General features: G+C 36.9%; 1 protein-coding gene across 3 annotated transcripts in view; it reads right to left on the bottom strand.

Annotated features, from left to right (window-relative positions):
- Positions 1–177: 177 nt before the first annotated feature.
- Positions 178–24234, bottom strand: part of LOC129276673 (MORN repeat-containing protein 1-like) — a 40588-nt gene continuing 16531 nt past the window's right edge. Inside the window, exons 7-13 of one of the 3 annotated variants that reach the window (XM_064109805.1) lie at positions 23477–23705; positions 22934–23157; positions 14246–14358; positions 10890–11043; positions 8541–8690; positions 2804–2893; positions 178–2190 (exon numbers count right to left, since the gene is read on the bottom strand). In XM_064109805.1, the coding sequence (XP_063965875.1) occupies positions 2021–2190; positions 2804–2893; positions 8541–8690; positions 10890–11043; positions 14246–14358; positions 22934–23157; positions 23477–23705 (1130 nt within the window). In that variant the 3' untranslated portion in view covers positions 178–2020. Of the gene's footprint in view, positions 2191–2803; positions 2915–8540; positions 8691–10889; positions 11044–14245; positions 14359–22933; positions 23158–23476; positions 23706–24234 lie in introns of all 3 variants that reach the window. The other 2 variants (XM_064109806.1, XM_064109807.1) reach the window with 2 other exon arrangements.

Raw genomic sequence — 24234 nt, 5'->3', positions numbered from 1 at the left:
CGATTTTCCTTGCGATCTGTCTCGACCGGTCTTCGACTCTCAAGCTGACAAGAGCTGTGACATCACATTTCCCTTCACTCAGTCACAGACCAGTCGGGTCGTAAGGTATGCGATGGCCTTAAAATATAGTTGACGATTCACACTGATAATAATAAGCTTTTCTTCACACACAATTTTGATGATTCCTGCTTTAATAGTACTGAAAACTCTCCATCACATTTTATCAGTGTAGAAAATATGTAATACAATGAGCTTCCAAATAAAAACATAAATACATACAGAATTCATACATATAATTACATAATAACACATGAACTGCAGAAAAAGGCAATGCAAAAAGTAAGTTGATTGTTTAATTGCAATGGACAAAAAAATATTTACGTAAATGTACTTCAAATTTTAACATACATGTATTTGTGTTTGTAAGTTGTATGTTTCTTATGTTTACTGTGCTCTTTCCTGATTCATCGATGGTGAAGACAATAATCTGTTTATACTTCTTAGACAATTATGAATGATTTGTGAGCCAAATGAGCTGAAGTATGATATCTCTACTGTTAGTGATTTATGTAACAGTTGGCTCTCCATACTTAAACCACAACTTTAAACCTGAGTTTAAGTTAAACCTGACTTCAGAATACGGGCCAATGTCTTGGTCTGACTGTCCCTGACTTAATCTATTCTATTTTCTTTCTTCATTTCTGTTATGTTTGCTGATGATTATGTTCCTGTTATTGACCGTTGATGATTATTGAACTTGTATTTTTACCGTCCTCAATTTTACCCCCCGACACTAAGCAAAAGAATATTGTAGTACTAATGGATAAAAACAGGAATGTCAAATTCATGACCATAAACAATGTGTAAAAAATAGAATATCAATTATTTACAGATAAATATCCATTTATTTACATCTCATACATTATAAATATACATTTTCGCTCATTTGGCATTTTCTGGTGATGTGCCCTTTATATTATACACCTATTTTAGAGATGAAATGACAAAACTTCATAAAGTTTACACTTATCAAACATAATGAGTTTCTCTATCTCTCCCTGACAATAATCTGTATCAAGATCCCTATGGATCAATAAAGAGAGAGATAAATCTCTATGGATTGAATAAAGTGTCCCTTGTTCAAAATAGAGAGAATTATACTGTTTGCGTTGTTGATATCAGAGCCTCGTAACATAAAGCTTCATGCTTCATCATAGCGTTGATTTCTATGACTGATTACATTAAGTATTTTGTATGATCAATTATACAAATCAGCAGCTCCATGATCAATGGCTAAGCTTTGTCTTACGTGGCAATGGACATAAACAAACATTCAATCCAATGCCATAAACTTGAATTTCTTCCAAGTTCCATTTATCAAGAAGACTGGCCAAGAGTCCTCTATACCACAGACAGTCTTCTTTAACAGAAACTTTCCTCTCAGTAGCATGTCTACAGCACAACCAAGATACAGATAGAGGAACTTCTTTCATTTAATCCATCTCCTCTTGAAAAGATCCTTTGCTCCAGAATCCATTTGGCCAAAACACAAAGGTTTGAAATGGATTTGCATATATGAAAGCACCAATCTAATTGGTTCCTGATCAGCATTTTGAACGAAATGCACAAGTAACAATGATCTGGATCGGCCATTGCCGTTTGAAGATTGTGTGCAAACCTTTGCATTACAGAGCCTAGTGGACTGTTTTATCAAAATTTGTGATCTGACAGGTTGTCAGATATGACCACTTTCCTTGATTTTGATTGGCTTAGAAGCACTGTTATTGTGAGTAAATGATGGATAAAATAGACCTTGTCAGATAAAACATCTGACAGTTCCTTTGTTGGAACACTCCCTTGGAGTTCGAAGCAGGCACTTGTTTCGATTGCATTCAAATAAGTGTAAATTGTTCCACAAAAAGGTGGCAGCTGGAACTAGTTGTGGCCAATCCAGTTGTGACCGGTTGAAACCAGCTGTAACTCGTTGACAACAACTAGTCACAATTTATCTGTCCATGTGTCAGTCACCTCCTGCAGCCAACTTGGTGCTTGACTTAGAATCCTTCTTGGATTTCGTCACTTTCTTGGTTTTCTTGGGGAAGGCTATCCTCACCAGACAGAAGGCCGTAGGAAGACGGAACCCGCGGAAAGGGGGCTCAGTGATGTCATCGACCATGATCACGTATTCACCTGGAAGTAAAAGATTTAATTAAGAGCTTCTACTCCTCCGACTCATTTAGAGCATTTTGTCCCATGTTCACAGATACTCTTAGTTAAGCAATAATTTTAATCTGGTTTGAATTAATGGCCTTAATGTGTGACCAAATGTGACAAATCTGTCCATACTGAGAAATGAGAATGATCCACTAATTTTATACTCTCTGTTGGAAGCTGAAGAGTCTTTTTCCAGTGAATTACAAATCCTGTTCACAATGAAAAGGTAAAAGCTAGTGTTTCATAAAAGCTAGGCTGAAATATAGCAGTTGCTATTGATACTAACCTTCATGAAATACCACCCCCCCCCCTTCCGCTGTGCTTGGGTATTTTGATTGAGACAAATCATCCCAAAGGTGACTTAATTCTTAGTTTTTTTTATTAAATGACATACAATAAACCTTAGTAACAAAGATTTATTACACAACCCAGACCTCTCTAAGTCTCCATTATACTCCCCCCTATTTTTTTTGGAGAGTCTTTTTTGTTTATTTGAGAAATTATGTGGAGTAGACACCCCTATCCTTCTGTAGCACTGCCCCTGCCCCCCCCCCCCTTGCTCTCAAAAGTTTGAAATGAAGAAACTAACCTGGTCTTGCATATCTGAGGTCGCCATAGTACTTCTCTCTCTTTGCTTTGCTCAGCTTGAAGTCCTTGAGTTTATCAACAGAAAATTGATCTGATTTCACATGAAGTTCATCTACGGGTATAACATTAAAACAAAAGCTTTAGAATGAGTGAAATATATTGTAATAGTTGTTCAACTCACACCCATGTATATCAAGTTTATCCACAAGTGAAATATTACTGTATTACAGTGTATTTTCAATCTGTCCTTTTTTTATTATTAATTTGTTCTCAGCAAGATGAAGCAATTCTTTCCAATTTTAAGCTTTAGAAGAGACAATGTAGAAAATTTCTCCTTATACATTAAATAGATAATTAAAACCAACTTTATGAATGTTTTTATCATAACGATAATGTCTGATCCCCACTGTTGTGCGATCCATTACCAACGCCACGATTTGTTTGCCTTCTGTTACGATTGTGAGAAATTTTGAACTATTCACATTTTTTCGGTGATCAGTACGATTGCCACGACTGATCTGATACGATCACTACGATTACATGATGAAGATCACCGCTTCAATCATGGGGCGAATTAAAAAAGTGGGAACTAGGTATTACGATAAAGTTACAAATGCAAATTATTGGATATTACATATTTATAGTTATTACTGATATCCATACAAATTATACATTTCAATCCGCACAAGTATATCTTAATATTATTTTAACTGCAATCAATTAGTGATTATTAATAATGATAATTAGAGTCAAATCAACAGCAAGTCTCTAGCACTAAGCAAGCACAAACTTCATTACCAATTATGACAAGTTTCCAGAATAAATTTTCCACAAGCAAATTATAAATTTTTCATGCAACAAAGTACTCAAAATATACATTATATTCTAAAACTAATAAATCATACACAAAGGATAAAAATCAGAATTCAGAAATTATAAATGTTTCTTCAAGTAAAACAATATTTTTTCATGCAAAAGGTATCCAACTAATTAACAAACATTCATAAGACAAGCTCTAAAAGTAAACTATTCAAGCTTAATGATTGAGGGAAATAATGTACAAAGACAAGAGAAGTCTGAAAAGTTTAATGGACTTGATAAAGAGATTGATAAAAATAAAGAATACAATGAACTAGCACAAATAAAGAAAGATATAAAAATTGTATGATAAATGTAGTGATACATGATAGTAATGTGAATAATATTATTGAGAATTAATTAGAGTATATGCATTGAGGATGTAGAAGTTTTTCATCAAACACAAAGTATTAAACATCTTTCTGATACAATACTTTTATAACGAAGTGTAAGTAGCAGATAGATAATTATAACTGTACAAGTATTCTCATGAAATACACGTAACTATCAAAGTAGATTTATAGACCAATCCAACCTTGTTTCATGCAACTGGCCTTCACAGCCTTCATTGGCAATGCCATGGTGCATTCCAAAAAATATGTGATATTTTTGCTTCGTAGCAAACGAGGCATTCGCCATCAGATTGGTCTATAGTTAAAGAGGCATGAAAGTACTAAGTAGGCTTATGCAAAATGAAATTGAATGAACTGACTGGTATACAATTCAAGATTCTAATTCTAAATATAATATATGACATTAGAAAATGCAAAGTCAGACTTGTACATAAAGATTTATTTCCACTATCACAATGGTTTTTTTTCTAGTGGTTTTGCAGCTGTTTAATCAAAATCATTCAAAATAATTGTCAAATTCTAATAACATGCATGATACAAGTTTTGAATTGACAAATCAGGCCTATTGCTTTAAACAGCTGAGATATGGTAAAACAATTACGTCTTTCAAAGGGGTTGCAGTCTCGTTCTGACTCCCGTCAGAAATCACTAAATTTCATGACATTACCAGTAAACAAAATGGACTGATATAAATAATCAATTGAATGAACATATACAAAGGTGACAGGTGAAGCACACTAGTTCAACAAGATTGTAGTTACCTTCGTCAGCGTCGTCTAAGTCATTAATAAACTTGAGTGCATTGGATACAAGCACTACAATGATGGTGCAAACATGCAGAAAAAAAAGTTAGTTTAGGTGCAAGCAACATGGGTCAACATTCAATTCAATGAGTCCATTTGTATTTTACTCCTTTTGAGCTTAGCTAGAATCTGGGCAAATTGTGGAATTTAGTCAAGGCTTTGATTTAGTGCATTGCCCAAATTTCACATTTCCCTGGCCGACTTCTATGTATATCATTTGATTCAGTGCGCTGTGAAAATTTCAAGGCATTTCCCTAGCCAACTTCTATTTAATTCATTTGGGAGGCCTTGAAAATATGACTTTATAAGCAGTGATAAAAAATAATCCTTTTCATGCAAATATATGTCAGGGTGCATGTTTTGGGATTGACCAAGTTACACTAATTGATTAAGTGTTCTGTGTCACTTGGTAATTAACTAGCTTGCTATTAGTTTGACACTTCACACAGCTATGCTGATTGCATTCAATAAAGCAAAATACCAATTTCCTGTATATATTGATTTGAATATGACCCAAAAACACAAAACAATATGAATGCAATTACAAACACTTATAAATCACATGCTAATTGTTAAATTATTATATTTTCAAGTATCATTCACATGCATTTCTACACAGCATTCGTTCAATGAGTTCTTATCAAAAAATTAGTTCATCTCGCCACTTTACTTTTTTTTGTTATACAAGAAAGAAAATGTCAAATATAAATCAATGAGATGCACAGGTCTATGTTGTCTTAACCAAGCCCCATGCCAAAGAAAACTCAAAGACAAGGGTCTATGGAAAGCTGTGTTTACAGGAATATGATCATCTTTTACATGTTAGAAAACAAATCCTGAACTATTCAACAATTCTAATGCCACTGGAGTTCTACAGATCATACATGAATGACCTGACAGCAAATCTAATGCTAGCATCAAATGCCTAAGTGCGTGACTTTTTACTGTACATCAATTATTTCAAGACGAAATGACAGAAAAGAACTGGAGAACATCAGAAAGACACAGCAGTACCTTGCTGTATGTATATAAAGAGAACTGTACGATCAATAATTCCAATATATTACATATTTAAAAGATCAGCCACTTTGGCTAAAGAGGGTCTATATCTATCCCATAAGTGGAGAATTTAATAATCGAAATAAATAAATGAATAAATATTTCGACAATCAATTATACAATTAATGGTACCATCATCCTACTGGACCCAGACGTTACCATTAAATACACATAAAATAAAATCATCATCATGCACTAGTTCAAAACAGTGCAAAGTAAGAATCTCCCTTCCCGACATTAAAGATGCTTCCAACAAATGGTGTACCAGATCAACGCAATGGTTCAATTAGGTAGGTGGCACTGAGTGCAGGCAATATTTCACTGAGTACCAATATACATGTTATAAATTACTTGCTCGAACGTTCATATTCAATTAGCCTTTAGCATTTTCATTGCTCCGCCATAAGCAGTCTCAAGAAATACTGTGGTACATACATAGTATAAACTCCCCGTAGCACTCAGGAAACAGCAGCAAAGAAATTCATCAAACCAAAAATTGTGTAAAAATAACGGAAAGTGGTTTTGAGTAAAGAGTTCCTAATTATGTTAGGATTGACAAAAGGCAACGTTACCTAGTCCTTTGGGACATCTATAAATCTAACAACTAAAGTGCCATATTAGCGGTCAAATTAAGGAAAATTGTGAATTAAATTTAAAAGTGAGAAAAGATTATAAGTGGATGTGGATGCAATGTGCATAACAGTATCCCATAAAAGAATGGGCAATTAAAGTTCTGAAACAAACATTTGCACATTGCTTACCATAAAGTGAATGTATACAAAGCAGAAAATCAATTTCGCCATTGAAACAGTGAAAGCATTCATAAAAGGAATAAAAAATCATGCATGAAATGTCTTGCTATTAACAACCCAAACTGTGACAAATATACAATTCAATTAAGCTACATGTATTTAGGTAAAATTTCTAGATTTTCTACTAAATTACTCCTCTACCACTGTACATTACTTCTCACTCTACAATAAGATGAATACAGACTCAGCAAAATTAAAAATCATAACTGCAATTAAGATTTTGATAGAATTGCATTGGAAGCAAAATATTTTTGTAGTGCACATTAAAATTAAAATTTTCTGTACCTTGCCATTAATGTCTAAATCGATATTTTGAATCTCTTCATAACAATACAAGTAAATTAAATGGTTTGAATACTTTCTTTAAATCCAGCACAAGAAAATGTTCTTCTTTTTAAAATTCTTTCAACTTGGCTAGCCTATTCTATCTTCTCTTTTTCAAAATCAATATTAACTGCTTCTTATCATATTTCCTACTATTTGATACCACTATTGTGCTAGTACTATTCAACCAGGCCATAATAATCATCATCATAAAATAACCGCCACCATCATCATCACTACTAGCTTCCATAATCATCGCCATCATCATCACCATCACCACCACTTATCTCATCATCATCATAATCATCATAATCAGTACTAGTATATTGTCAATATTCCTTCAACATCTAAATTTCCAGCAGCAATCAACTTTTCCACTCAAATCGTTCACTGCAAGTTATTTCTACCTGTAATGATATTTTTTTTCCTTCCTTCGTACCCATGTTGCCTTAAAACACTTACAGCACCAATATTCAAAGGATGCAATGTCTCCCATCCCCAAGCACTGGGTTCACTACCAAACATTCAAGCCATATTTCTGCTTTTTTGCCTTGTTACATCAGAAATAATTTGCAGCACTTTCAAAACAGAAACACTTCTTTTTATTCCATTAATCTTAATTTATTCATAATTCAGAAGCCCCGCTTTCAAAACCGACTAACAAATTTACCTACTGTTTTGTTACTTTTCCTTTGACTGCATCCATCTAGCGATTTCAATGATCAAGAAGTGTCTGCAAGGGGATCTAATTAACACCTATAGGATGTTTACCTAAAAACCAATGCTGTCTATTGCCCAGATTAGAATCATTTTAACAAGGGACATTCTATAATGCTATGTATATTTCTCCCATCATCACTATCTCACTATCCCTGACACGACAAAGCCAGCAGCAGGCAAAGATCAATGATTTGTTTCAATGGTTCAATGAGACAGTGTCAATTGGCTGAACCCTTCAGATGCATTTATAATACATGTATTTCCAGTGCTTTTCACAGAGTGTAGCGTCAGCAAATTGTCATCTTAAAACATGTAGACCATCCATGAAAGCGCCTAACAGATTGATTATAAATTCCATTCAGCAAAACATTTATGATTTTACTGAATGTTGCTGGATTTGTTGAGGATTGTACTTCCCAACACCTTTGGAAAGAGAAGGATCAATTGTTCTTTGCTGGGTCTGCAGTCAGAAAATTATAATCTAAATGTATAAAGGATGAAAAACTGATCAAGATACTGACATTACATCCCGTTTTGCAAAACACTCACTATTTTACTGCAAAGTATTGGTTTCTTGGGATTTTCTTCCCGCCACCTTAGGATAAAAGAGGGAAGGATCACCACGTCCTCGCTGGGGTTTAACATACAATGTTCCCTTAGGAAAGCACCTCATTCTTGACCAACACGTTCACTTTCATCACTTTTCATTTTTCTAATTTGGTGCCTAATGAACACTGCAAATGTGCACGTGATGGACAACAAAACCTGAGCCTTGGCCCAAAGAAGAAAACATGGTGCCGGAAGCCTACCTATACCGGGTGTTTGTGTCTTGCGGTCTACGCTAGGTGAAGGAGACACGGCCGAGGGCAATTTGCCGCTCGGCGTGCCAGTGGCAGAGCGGCCATGGGCGCTAGGTGAAGGAGAAACTAAAGAATACTTGCCACTAGGCGTGGGAGAAGCTGAGAAAAAGGTCAAAGTTCAAAGGGTGATGTAATTCACAAAACTACTAGACTGAAATGAAAAGAGAACTGTTGAAACTTAACTTCACACAATGAAAAGAAGTTCACTAATTCATTAAAAAAATGCATCAAACTAGGCTAATTCTACGATGGCAACTCAACCACATAACCCCCCTCCAACGCACCAGCAGGTGGTGCTGGAAAACATAGGTTCTTCCTCCTCTTCCTTTATAAAATATTTGGGCCCCACCTCATTAAGGGTACAATTAAATGATTTTGAAATAAACTTTCACCACGGAAAGCCAGTGGAACCATAATTTATCTTGGCAAAGTGCTCTCAATAGATGCATGCTCGTGTCATGTATGCATCACTGAATTGACCAATTGGGATGCTCCTTTTAATATGAATCATAATGGACCCGTGCATACACCTAATACAGATGATAGATTATGGTGCCTCCTGTTTTCCATAGTTCATATTGAACGTGCATATTAAGGGACACAGGCAATTGAGCTCCTCTTCAAATGACAATATATGTGGAAATGTCTGTCATGTTTTTAAGTACATTATGTATACCAGTCTCAGCTATAGGAAAAGGAAAAATAGAGAAGTGCCCTTTGAAAAATTAAACACATTGACATATCAGGCTTGAGAATCATTTAAAAACTCAAACCTACATCAAGATGAAGAATTACTAGCAATTATGTACTTTGCTTCTATTTTTCAGATAAAAATTATAGTCTCCCAAGTATATTTTAATCTGTCACAACAAAATCAAGAAGCACAAAAAGGGAGAAATCAAGTGAATCGATTATTCATTTTTTGTTGTTGCTATTTTGACTAATTTGAAGAGAGAGTTTATAAAATGAATGGTTTTATCCTCCCTCAATTAATAACACCTCTACCCTACAGGTCTGGGCCATGCAATACACATCCCACATCCTTGATATGGTTTCGTATGATTGATTTTATTCATTATTGCACGTAGCTTTAAAATGAAAGAGAAATAAAATGAAAATCAATTATTCTATCAGTTTTACTCGGCCTTGTTTTATCAAATAACTCGTCAGTGATTTCAATGCACCAATATTAAAAGCTACTGAAATTCTTGATCAGTGAAAATCATATCAAGACTCGTCATGAAATGCTCATCCAGTACCAGTTAGATAACATTCAACTTGCCCAACTACCAAGTAAATTGTCAGATGTTATTCATGTTCCCCAAAACCCTCACACATAAGTTCTTAAAATGCACACCAAAATATGAGTGATAGACTGAAATAAGAATAATCTATGTTAATTAGCCCATACACCAGGGGCCTGTCTTACAAAGACTTGCGATTGATCCGATCAATTGCAACTATGGAAAGCCAGCAAAGTCAACATATAAAATGCATGTTTGCTCAAAATATTTTTCTAGATATGAATGTATATCCATAAATTCATTGATTTCTTGACAGTTCGGTGTGTTCTCCTTTGTTTACAACAGACATTTCGCTTATTTCCTGTAGAAAAAATTATGACACCGATGGATTTCCAGAGTTACGATTGATTGGATCAATCATAACTCTTTGTAAGACGGGGCCCAGAGATAGCATTATAACCTCGTCACACCATCAAATCGACAGAATAGCAGATAAATAAATTACAAAGGCAAGAAATATATATACATACATGTACAGTAAATAAAAAATCAAGAGTTTATATGGCACAGACCTTAGCACTTGATTGTAGGGCTGAATTTATGTTTGATTTCAATAATTATTACTTGCAATCACGCATACAAATCAATTGTATGATTAATCATTAGGCTTTGTGATACAGGCACCTGGGCCATGTAAAACAAAGTTTAGCAATCGATCGCAGAAAGATTTTTTTATGACTGATTGCATTGATTATTACATGCGATCAAAAATACACATCGATTGTACAATCGATTGCCAGGATTTGAATTAGGAGGCCCTCGGTCTTATTTGCCATTGATGGTGTGACGAGGGCAATTAATTAAGCCATAGTATGACTCATAAACAGACTTCAGTTTGTTAGATGACGTGCAAGGGTCTGCTACAATCACACCAACAAAACCGACTCCAAACCGACCAATGGTTTGCCATTGGAAGGGACGTAATAGCTTTGATCGGTCTGAAGTCGGTTTCGCAAGTATGACTGTGGCTTTTGATAAAGCTTTCAATGGTCACCTATACTCTTGTTGAGTTTGGCCCCGATTCTAAGCTGGTTCGCTAGACCGGCCGTTTTGGAGTTCTTGGCCTTCTTCTGGGCTTCTTCCTCAAGGGTGATGTCGAGGATGGAAAAGGGTTGATAGCCGAATGGAGCGGGAGGCAGAACTACATCCTAAAGGTGTTAAAATACACTTGATTATTAGCACTGTGGGAGTGGTTAAAGGCTTCAAGAATTAGAACATTGTTGATGTCCGAACTGAGCAGAAGGCAGCCCAACATACTAAACGTGTTAAAATACACTGGTTACTAGCACTGTAGGTGTTTAAGCATCAATGGTGGATGGTTGAATAGAACACTTAATCTTGAAGATTTTAGAATACACCGATTATTAGAACTATAAGTGTAAACTACTAGTTGTCTCTGGATTTTCTTGAAAATAATGTCTTTATTTCAAAATGACTGATGGCCAAGTGGATAAGGAGGCTTTACATACTACATGCTTATGCTACAGGTGTGAGATACACTGGGTATTAGCACTATCTGTATCTTAGTTTCTCAAGAATGGCCGGAGAATGGTTGACAGCAAACGATAGTAGAACACTTCAGTACATCCTGAAAGTGTTAAGATACGCACTGCTTCTTTAGGAGTATATACTGCTACTTGTTTCTCGGCTTCTCAAGAATACATGTCTGAAATGGAGAGTCGTTGATAATTTAATGGAGGAGAAGGCTTCGCTATTTCCTAAGGGCATCAAAAACGATGAGAATAAGCACCGAGGGAGTGAAACATAATCCTTGCCCTGTGGGTGTAAAGAATGTGAATTAGAATATGTAAGTGTAAGCAATGGAGGTGTAAAATATTGGAATGGTAGAGTCGTCACTTCACCATCATCACCTAGATTTGGAGAGAAGGCAGGAAATACAGGAGCTAGATGGTCCCTAAACTTCTTACGAGAGTCAAAGAAAATTCAGTAGTCAATAATACCAAAATTCACATGCACACATCTAGGGTTTCAGGTATGATGGAATGGCAGAATTGGCTGATCCCCAAAGATGCAGTTCTATTACATGTATTTCTGGTGCTTTTCACGAAGCCTGGATTCAGCCATTTTTTTTTTCATATGAAAACACAAGCCCAAGTACCTTAAAAAAATGAATTTTTCGATATTACTTGAATGCTATGAATGCTCAATCAGAGAATCTATGGCTTTACATCCTCTCCAAAGGAAGTAGTCTTTAAGATTAATGCCTTAATATAAACAGGTCTAAGGTAATGTAATGACTTTGTTTCAACCTTTGTTCAAAAGAACACAAGATGGATCGTCTAATAATGGAACTTTCAAGTCTTGCCTTTCATTGCTTAATATGATTCACCATTTTATTCATTACATTATTAACTTAATATAGTAATGAACCTGTTTGCATAAAAACATTTTTGTCAAAATGTGATGCAAATTAACTGAACTATGCCTTGTACATGTACATGGCTCAATCGCCGCTGCCATGCATTTTCAAACTGTACAAATACATAATTTTTCTTTAATATTTACAAAGCATGCAGATTATTTGTGATAGGGATTTTGTAGAGACTATGTTGTAAGCAGTGCTAAATCAAAGCATTTTCTACACTTAAATTGGCTTTTGACTTGAGACACAGGAAATACTTTAACAATGAAAAAAATAGTAAAGCAGACACTGACTTTGAAGAGCTGACATGTGAATTTATTTCTGCGAAGGACAACAACCAGTTCACAAATCTGACCTAGCAATGGTGAAACAGTGCTTCCTAAAATATAACATTAGCATATAAGCATTATTTCATGCAATGTAAAGATGATTTTACTTGAATGAATGTCCTTGAATATATATTGACTAAATCTATGATTACGAGTATTCACTGCAAATAGCAATTATATGTGATAAAATAATACAATCTCTCTATCTCACATCAATTATATGTGTTTAAAAAGCAGTAAACAAATAAAAAAAAATACAGGCAATAAATCGAAAGTGGGTAAATAATTCTAAAATATGAAAAATAAAGAATCACTCAAATATCATAAATGAGGGTTTTCAGCTAAAAGTATGGCAGTTCTCTGGAATGTACTACATACTGGCAAGTTTGTTTGGAATAAAGGGAAAATTCAACATGCACTAAAAAAGGAAACATAAATGCAAATCAGTATGCATGAATAAACAAACAGAACAAATTATTGGCAGAGGAAAGGAATGGAATAATTTGGATAAATTTTCAACTCAGTTTTTAAATGAAGAAAAAAAAAGAGAACATAATTCCTTTTAAACAGACTGAAACTCGAATTGCTCTATGTGTATACAGGGTAATATCTGTAGAACATAAAGCTAAAAGAAATCATGACTGTACATTAGACACATGTATAAGATAAATTCTAATAAGTGAATGTTGAATTCAATTTAAGAGCAGCAAACATGCAAATTCTGAACTGAACTGCTATAGCAACGATGGAAGAACACGAAAGGAAGTTTGAAAACAAAAGGATGTGTGAACACAACTGCAGGAACTATGCTGCTATGAACGTTTCGAAGCTAAACTTGGAAAAAAGGGCTTGATAAGAGGTGTCAGATCTACCTGTAGGAGTTTCTCTCTCCTTTTCAGATGCCGCCATCTTGTTAACAGATTTGCTCTTCTTTCGACCCTTGTCGAACTCGGCCAGAACAAACGGTAGATAGGACGGGGAAACACCAGGAAAATACAGGTCCTGATTGGTCAATTGTTTGTATGTGGTGTTGTCATGGTGATTGGGGTAAATGAGAATGTAATGAACATGGGAGAGTAGATACAAAGAAGCATGTTCAATTTGAATTCAAATTAATGAATACGGAATAAAATAAGGAAAAAATTACAGATATAACTCATATCTAATCCAATACTTTCTGCAATTGTAATAATGATTCAATAAAATAATTTTCAACAATTTTCTGAAACTCTATTTGAGTATGCTTTCTATATGAACCTGATGGACTGATATTGAATTCATATGAATCCATTCCATCCTAAAGTGTTATGGCAGACCTCTTATACTCTACTGAACACTTAACTTTGTTTACGCTTTGACCCCCCCCCCCCCCCAGCATCAATATGCTTTATGAATATATAAGTATACAACACTTTTGTTGTGTAACTTGTGTAACAACATATGCTCCATATAAAATTACTGTACTTCTTGTTGGGCTATTCAGCAAATTCTTGGTTAGTATTATTAAATGGGGAAAAAATGGCAAAAGATCCCATCTGAAATCCAACACATGGACTCATATAATGTACGTTTTACAAAATGAACAACACTTGGCACTTCATAAATTTGGGAGCACAAATACCAAAGCATTGACCTTACCAAGAATTCTGCTTTTCCTTTTTCCACTACCCTATGATCGACAGGGGGAGGGAGGGGTGACTCCGAGATCTCTTCTCCTGTCATCTCGCTAGGGGCTATCGTCGTTTCAGCAGCTGGTGAAAAAAAATACAGAATTTATATTATCTTATTACCAAATATGATCTCTATATCTTTGATAAGTCTTACTGTGCAATAGCATAAATTTGTCACAAGTAGTATTTCTATATTTTTTTTCACATTTGGTAACAAAAAAATAAAATTATGGTATTAACTCAGGTTGACAAAAATTTGATATAATATGCAAATTTACTTGTCAGCTGAGGTAGCTCTAAATACCTCAGATTTCCTATACGTTCTTATTTTAAAAAGAATTTTACAAAGTGTACCCATGTTATTGGTGTCCATCATTGCAATTAGGCCAAAATGTAATTATTTCAAAGCTACTACGAAACTGCGTGCATGTAAAAGCGGTAAAAACTGTTTTGCTCAATAACTTTATAATTTCATTAATATCAAGTCTAAATGGCACAAAATTTCCAGTAAACTGTATGGTCTCAATCCAAATATAAAGCCAACAAACAGCAAATGTATAGTATAATTATTATACTTCACATTTGTTATGTATTAGTTATGCTGATATGTCAGCATAACTGAAGTTCTGCCCCAACTTTGTGGAAAGACCCATACACATAATGTACAGCCTGAAGATATGTATCGAAGCTATTTAAGATGATGCAAGGGATGTAGTTAAAGGAGAATGAAACCCTTGAAACCAGCTGAATCCATATCAAAGAGAAAAATCAAAGAAACATATTGTTGAAAGTTTGAGGAAGATTGAATGAATAATAAGAAAGTTATGAGCATTCGAATATTGAGATCACTAGTGCCATGTAGATCCTCCCAACGGCAATGCGACCAAGATCTGTGATATCACACACGTACAACTCCCTCATTACTTTAGTACTTATATTACTTATATTCTCACTTTTATAGAGTCTATCACAAGGTGAGGTGTTCTCTTTATGAGATGACAAGTACAGAGGTTTCACAACATTATATCATTGATGAATCGTTTGTCATATGATTAGAATGAGCAAAAAGAGATGTTTTGGGGTATATTTTCAGTGTCCAAATGGGAGAGTTGTACGTGTGTGACATCACAGATCTTGGTCGCATTGCCAATGGGAGAATCTCCATAGCATTAGTGATCTCGACATTCAAATGCTCATAACTCTTTTATTGCTAGTCCTATTTTACTCAAAGTTTTGTTGATCTTATTCTTTGATTTTTCTGCTTTCACAAAAGCTAACTTGCTCCAAGAGTTTCATTCTCCTTTAAGGAATCAGGGTACTAATGGATAATTCGTTTTTCATTCTCGATCATCGCAGAGCAAAAACGGAAATCAACCTCATGGTTTGGTCTCTGGAAACACATAAACGAAATCACAACGAGAAAAACCTGTTGTGATTTCGTTTTTGGAGATCAAAAACAGAAGAATGAAATCAGAAATACTTTTGGGCTCTTTCTGATACCTCATTCTATACTTGTGTTTGTTATATATCAAAAACAAAATCAAAACACGCTTTCTACCCCGTGATTCTGTTTGGAAAAACGCAGACAGCGAAAAACGAAATCGGGTACTCGCTTTCCACTTCTTGCTCTCTGATTTTGTCTTTCGCACAGCCAACAGCCATATCGAAATACGTTATACACACGTGCACGCAGTACAGTGCATGCATGATACGACCACGTGCAACAAAAATTCACGTTAACATGGCTTTTTCCAGCGTTTTCGGACCTTCACAGACAGTGGCGTAGCTAGGATTTTTTTTCCCGGGGGGGCACTGGCAGAGATGCCAACCTAAAGGGATGGTTGTCAGGAATATTTACCATATTTGTCAGGAACAAATGGGAGTTTCTCAGGAACATCCCGCGAAGTAGCATCGTTTATACAGGGATGCCACTAGGTGTCCTCCAAAAATACTGAAACTCATCGCGGGCCGGGACAGTGTCCAAGAAAAAAAAATTTAGGGGGGTCCACCTTTAATTTTGGGATGGACACATGTCACAGGTAAACAAGTGGAATGCCTCTGGCCGTCTCACCTGCATCACGCGATTCAATATAGCAGCAGTGCTGATTTTGAAAACTACTATAACTCGCACAAGATGTTCAGTGATACTTGGTTACTCTTATTTCCACGTTTTATGAACTAGACCCATACACTTATAGAGATATGATGGTAATTCAACAAATACCCTCAACGTGGCCAAAGTTCATTGACCTTACATGACCTTTGACCTTGATCATGTGACCTGAAACTCGCACAGGATGTTCAGTGATACTTGATTACTCTTATGTCCAAGTTTCAAGAGAAAGATCCATAAACTTTTAAAGTTATGATGGTAAATCTACAGATACCCCCAATTCGGCCAAAGTTCATTGACCCTAAATGACCATTGACCTTGGTCATGTGACGTGAAACTCATGCAGGATGTTCAGTGATACTTGATTAACCTTATGTATAAGTTTCATGAACTAGGTCCATATATTTTCTAAGTTATGCTGTCATTTCAAAAACTTAAAAAAGTTGTGATGACATTTCAAAAACTTAACCTTAGGTTAAGATTTTGATGTTGATTCCCCCAACATGGTCTAAGTTCATTGACCCTAAATGACCATTGACCATGGTCATGTGACGTGAAACTCAGGCAGGATGTTCAGTAATACTTGATTAACCTTATGGCCAAGTTTCATGAACTAGGTCCATATACTTTCTAAGTTATGCTGTCATTTCAAAAACTTAACCTCAGGTTAAGATTTGGTGTTGACGCCGCCGCCGTCGGAAAAGCGGCGCCTATAGTCTCACTCTGCTATGCAGGTGAGACAAAAATTGGACAAGAAAAAAAAAAAAAAAAAAAAAAAAAAAATTAGGAGGGGGGGGGGGTCTGCCCCCACCTCAAATTTAGGGGAGGACCAAGTGGCTTCTTACATTGTTGTGATCGATGACTTTGAAGTCAATTAGGTTTGAAAAACTGACGGTAGTTAGTTGTGTGTTTCTCATAGAACGCTAGACCAAAAGCTTCAGTCTCTGTATTTTGGTTGTTCAGCTGAACCGCGTTGGCTCCACTCACCAATACATAGACTGAAGAGTTGTTGGCCCGTACATTAAGACAACGTATCAGCTAACCCAGGGAGCTCTGGGCTAGCTGATACGTACGTAACCCAAGGAGCTCCGGCCCGCTTTTCGGGCCGGAGCTCCCTGAGTTCCGTATCAGCATGCAGCAGTAACGTTAGATCTAACATTCGACGGAAACCCGATTTTCGGATCGTTTTTGGTACATCAAATGCCACATTATGAAAAAATAATTACATCCAAACTTACGAGAAAATATATAAAATTCAGAAACATCGTACCTTAGACCGCAGTTACCGCTAATTCCTTTCAAATGATGATCAAAACTTAGTCATCCTCGATTCCTTCGTTGGTCATCGTAAGTTGCCATCTTAGATGACGTCATCATCTTTACAGTCGTATTTACCAGTCGCTATTATACCGCGATTCGTGCCGCTGATTTGTGCTTGTCTATGTGCGTGCGTTCGGAACTTGTCGCTCGCATTGATTGGCCAGGATATCGATAATTCTAATCAGAAAGCCTTGATAAAAGCATAACTCAATGAACGTAGTAGGCAGTGCGCGCGTTTATAAATTATAGTAGAGAAACTCCCGTTGGTTTACCGTTGGCCACACACACGCTGCATGCACGATACATGTATACACAATACACGCATACACATGCACAATACACAATACACGCATATATACACATGCACAGCAAAGCAATACACAATACACATGTATTGTAGTTGTTTTTTCCGTAACCTTTTTATTGTTGCCGTAACACCGTAATTGGAGGAATAAAATCGGAACAAATACGGCGAATCCGTAACGGTTGGCATCTCTGCACTGGGGGGTCCTTGCTTTTTCAGGGAGGGCACCGGCCATTTTTCCGGTGTGTGTGTGTATGTGTCACAAGGGCGGATCCGACTTTCGCCAATAGGGGACAGGGCCCGAAATTATCTTCACCTATATCAGTCACTTCTTAGTTTTATTCTTATAAAACAACGTAAACGTGAAATAATCTCATAAGCCTTATAAAAAGAGCGAGCGCGAAGCGCGAGCGATTTTTTTTTAAAATTTTTACTTTCATGTATTTTTTCCTGAAAATTTAATTTTCTGGGCAATGTTATGTGTGATCCTGAACAAGATTCGTATGTAACTAGATGGTTACTGCGAACGCCAAGCGCGAACAGAAATTTTTATCAACTGATCTAGCATTATCGAAAAGGGACCTGTTAAGGACTGCTTACAGTTACCCACGAAGACGGTATATATTCCAATAATGCGAGCGCGAAGCGCGAGCAAATTTTTTGACATTACGACCTAAAAAATGGTCTTTCTAAGCACTTTTTGTATTAATAAATGGGATAGGTATGTAACTAAATAATTGATGCGGGCGCGAAGCGCGAGAGGAAGAAAATTGAGATTTTAGACCTAAAAGCGGGACACTCTATTCTTATTTTGTAAATCATAAATGGAATATAGTCAATAGGGTATCATTAATAATGCGATTGTGAAGCGTGAGCAGACGATTATTGATATTTTGATGTGAAACTGGAATACATTTTAAATAAAGAACATGCAGGCTATCGCGCATGTTTTAGATTTAGACCTAGAATCTGGGCATTCTGAATACATTTATTTAATGGAACATTATGGAATACAATATGAACTTGGCAAATCAAACAATGTGACCACGCAGCGTGAGCTTAAAATGCTGATATGTAGACCATAAAACGGACCGATTTACAGAGCACTTAAATTTGTAAATGAAAAAAAAAATAATGAAAGCTCGATGTCCGAGCTAAAATATGTTTTGCATATTGACTTCAAAACTTGCTCCATATCAGCCTATTGAGCAAGATATGAATCTCATCGAACAGGCAATTCTGGCGCGAAGCGCCAGCAAAAATTTTATATAGTAACATGAAAAGATTTTTTTTTTAATTGCAAGTCTTCCCCTCACATTATTTCATTCACTCGTCTTCCTCCTCTTATTTTCCTCTTCCTTTTTTTTCTTCTGTCTTTCTTCTTCTTTTCCTTTTTCTTTTCTTCTTTTCCATTTTTCTTTTCTTCTTTCTCCCTGTTTTTTTTTTTTTTTTTTTTTTTGCTCAGCCAATTTTTTCTGGGGGGGGGGGGGCACCTGGGGGGGGGGTACACCAAGGTGCCCCCCCCCCCAGAAAAAATTGGCTGAGCAATTTCGTTTTTGGAGATCAAAAACAGAAGAATGAAATCAGAAATACTTTTGGGCTCTTTCTGATTTCTCATTCTATACTTGTGTTTGTTATATATCAAAAACAAAATCAGAACACGCTTTCCCCTCCGTGATTCTGTTTGGAAAAACACAGACAGCGAAAACGAAATCGGAAGCTCGCTTTCCACTTCCTGCTCTGTGAACAGTGGTGTAGCTACGGGGGGGGGGGGCCTGGGGGGCACGTGCCCCCCCAGGTCCCCCCCAGAAAAAATTGGCTGAGCAAAAAAAATGAAAAAAAAAATAATGAAAGCTCGATGTCCGAGCTAAAATATGTTTTGCATATTGACTTCAAAACTTGCTCCATATCAGCCTATTGAGCAAGATATGAATCTCATCGAACAGGCAATTCTGGCGCGAAGCGCCAGCAAAAATTTTATATAGTAACATGAAAAGATTTTTTTTTTAATTGCAAGTCTTCCCCTCACATTATTTCATTCACTCGTCTTCCTCCTCTTATTTTCCTCTTCTTTTTTTTCTTCTGTCTTTCTTCTTCTTTTCCTTTTCTTCCGTTTTTATTTTCTTCTTTCTCCCTTTTTTTTTTTTTTTTTTTTTTTTTGCTCAGCCAATTTTTTCTGGGGGGCACCTGGGGGGGGGGGGGGGGCACGTGCCCCCCAGGCCCCCCCCCCCCCCCCCCCCCCCCCCCCGTAGCTACGCCACTGTTCACAGAGCAGGAAGTGGAAAGCGAGCTTCCGATTTCGTTTTCGCTGTCTGCGTTTTTCCAAACAGAATCACGGAGGGGAAAGCGTGTTCTGATTTTGTTTTTGATACAAAGCAAACACAAGTATAGAATGAGAAATCAGAAAGAGCCCAAAAGTATTTCTGATTTCATTCTTCTGTTTTTGATCTCCAAAAACGAAATTGCTCAGCCATTTTTTTTCTGGGGGGGGGGCACCTTGGTGTACCCCCCCCCTCCCCCAGGTGCCCCCCCCCCCCCAGAAAAAATTGGCTGAGCAAAAAAAAAAAAAAAAAAAAAAAAAAAAAAAGGGAGAAAGAAGAAAAGAAAAACGGAAAAGAAGAAGAAAGACAGAAGAAAAAAAAGAAGAGGAAAATAAGAGGAGGAAGACGAGTGAATGAAATAATGTAAGGGGAAGACTTGCAATAAAAAAAAATCTTTTCATGTTACTATATAAAATTTTTGCTGGCGCTTCGCGCCAGAATTGCCTGTTCGATGAGATTCATATCTTGCTCAATAGGCTGATATGGAGCAAGTTTTGAAGTCAATATGCAAAACATATTTTAGCTCGGACACTCGAGCTTTCATTATTTTTTTTTTCATTTACAAATTTAAGTGCTCTGTAAATCGGTCCGTTTTATGGTCTACATATCAGCATTTTAAGCTCACGCTGCGTGGTCACATTGTTTGATTTGCCACGTTCATATTGTATTCCATAATGTTCCATTAAACAAATGTATTCAGAATGCCCAGATTCTAGGTCTAAATCTAAAACATGCGCGATAGCCTGCATGTTCTTTATTTAAAATGTATTATCCAGTTTCACATCAGAATATCAATAATCGTCTGCTCACGCTTCACAATCGCATTATTAATGATACCCAATTGACTATATCCTATTTATGATTTACAAAATATGAATAGAGTGTCCCGCTTTTAGGTCTAAAATCTCAATTTTCTTCCTCTCGCGCTTCGCGCTCGCATCAATTATTTAGTTACATACCTATCCCATTTATTAATACAAAAAGTGCTTAGAAAGACCATTTTTTAGGTCGGAATGTCAAAAAATTTGCTCGCGCTTTGCGCTCGCATTATTGGAATATATACTGTCTTAGTGGGTAACGGTAAGCAGTCCTTAACAGGTCCCTTTTCGATTATGCTAGATCAGTTGATAAAAATTTCTGTTCGCGCTTGGCGTTCGCAGTAACCATCTAGTTACATACGAATCTTGTTCAGGATCACACATAACATTGCCCAGAAAATTAAATTTTCAGGAAAAAATACATGAAAGTAAAAATAAAATAAAAAATCGCTCGCGCTTCGCGCTCGCACTTTTTGTAAGGCTTATGAGATTATTTTATGTTTACGTTGTTTTATAAGAATAAAACTAAGAAGTGACTGATATAGGTGAAGATAATTTCGGGCCCCGTCCCCTATTGGCGAAAGTCGGATCCGCCCTTGTGACACATACACACACACACCGGAAAAATGGCCGGTGCCCCCCCTGAAAAAGCAAGGACCCCCCAGTGCCCCCCCGGGAAAAAAATCCTAGCTACGCCACTGTCTGTGAAGGTCCGAAAACGCTGGAAAAAGCCATGTTAACGTGAATTTTTGTTGCACGTGGTCGTATCATGCATGCACTGTACTGCGTGCACGTGTGTATAACGTATTTCGATATGGCTGTTGGCTGTGCGAAAGACAAAATCAGAGAGCAAGAAGTGGAAAGCGAGTACCCGATTTCGTTTTCGCTGTCTGCGTTTTTCCAAACAGAATCAAGGGGTATATAGAAAGCGTGTTCTGATTTCGTTTTTGATATATAACAAACACAAGTATAGAATGAGGTATCAGAAAGAGCCCAAAAGTATTTCTGATTTCATTCTTCTGTTTTTGATCTCCAAAAACGAAATCACAACAGGTTTTTCTCGTTGTGATTTCGTTTATGTGTTTTCAGAGACCAAACCATGAGGTTGATTTCCGTTTTTGCTCTGCGATGATCGAGAATGAAAAACGAATTATCCATTAGTACCCTGATTTTAAGGCCGGTCATTCTCAGTCACAAGGCCTCTGGAAAAAATCTTCTCCCATAGACTTTGAACATGTGACTTGTGCATAGGCCAAGGCCAGTAAATTGTGGCCTGGCTCCGGTCTTACAAAGAGTTGTGATCGATCTGATCAACCTCAACTGTATGGATATCCATCAATGTCATAATTTTTCTTTTCATGAAAATTACACAATGTCTTTTTGTAAACAAAGAGGAGCACTCAGTTGCCAATATAAATGATGAATGTATGGATATACATGGTATGTAGAATTTTTTTTTTAACAAACAACTTTTTTAACAAACAAGCATTCTAGATGTTGTCAGCACTGGCTTTCCATAGTTGTGGTTGATCCGATCAATTGCATCCCTTTGTAAGACAGAGCCCTGGAATACATCCCTGGTGGGTGTTTCATAAAGCTGTTCAAAAGATAAGAACGACTTTAAGAACGACTGGTGATCCTTTCTTTTGGTAAATGGTATACACCATAGGCGATGGTTTAGCGCGTAAGAAAGGATCACCAGTCGTTCTTAAAGTCGCTCTTAACTTATGAACAGCCTTATGAATTGGCCCCCCGGACTACATCCCAGAATGATGCATACCTGTACTAGGCGGTATCTCAGTGCTTGGCGCAACCTCTGGCCCCAGCTCTGCCTCTCCTTCCCCGTCCTCTTCCAACGTTACACTGACATTATCTGCAGTCATGGCATCCGTTACCACAGTCAGCGCATCCGTGGCAGCAGTTGAAGGCTTTAAGAAAGATTCTGATAACTTCTCTTTTAGATTGTCGTAGTCCGTGAGGGGGTAAGCTACAACCTCGTAACCACTTCATGAGGGGGATAAAGAGAGGTAGAAATAAAGAAAGAAACAATTTAGACCTTAACATTTTCATAAAATCATGATGAGCATTATCATAGGTGAAGTTGGACAAATTTGGGTTAGGCATACCAAAGTTACTTTAGGCATCCTCCTGGGTACCCACCACCTTGGGTGGAGAGTAGAAAATAGTGTAGATTAATGCCTTGCCAAAAAATGCTAGGCCATAGTGGGATTTGGACACAGGAACCTCTGATTACAAGATGAGAGTCACAACTATTACATCCCCCCCCCCCCCGAACCCGGAACTACAAAAGAAGGAGTCTTACTATGGCGTTGGGATGGGTATTTCTTCCATCTCTTCTATGAGATCAAAGAGCGGCATTCCCTGGTTCGGGACGTAGTGCTTGAAGCCTGCTGATACCCTCAGCCGACGGTTCTGCTCGCAGTCGACGACCTCGCCATCGGCTGTCCTTACCTCCACCTCGATGGTGAAAGGCTGGCCCTGCTGGAGCTCAATGATCTCTTCACCAAGGATCACGATCTCGGCTGCTTCTTCTGTAAGAGCACAAACAAAACATTTAAAGCAAATGCAAACCAGCAGCCCTGTATAGCACTACCTACAGTCCTCAACTACTCAAAGCTGACCAGATTCATAACCCATAATGCAACATTCCGGGCAGTGTAGTCTTGTAATACAGGCCCACTTGAATGATAACATACTAATTCACTACTCAAGCATTCACATTGCAATAATTAAGTTACCATGCAGCTAAACAAGTTCTTTTCCACTCAAAACATTCTTAATTTCTCTACACAAATATTATAGGCTATTTTATTCTCTGTATTATTAACAGATTCCTCAAAAGGTATATTTTAAGAATAGCTATTTATGACACAAGTCAGTGAGAGAACCACTACGACGTTGGTCAGTTCGTACCTATTTAAGAATTGAATTTAAAAAAGTGGTGTTAGATCTACCTCCTCAAGGAAAACAGTAGGGGAAGGCGGGGTAAGTTGAGCATAGGGGCAAGTTGAGCCACCACCCCCAGGCCAATAATGAATGATACAGACATTGTGGTGGTGT

This window comes from Lytechinus pictus, chromosome 14 (assembly GCF_037042905.1).
Source record: "Lytechinus pictus isolate F3 Inbred chromosome 14, Lp3.0, whole genome shotgun sequence".
In the NCBI taxonomy this organism is placed as follows: Eukaryota; Metazoa; Echinodermata; class Echinoidea; order Temnopleuroida; family Toxopneustidae; genus Lytechinus; species Lytechinus pictus.
This window is presented reverse-complemented; position numbering and strand designations above follow the sequence as displayed.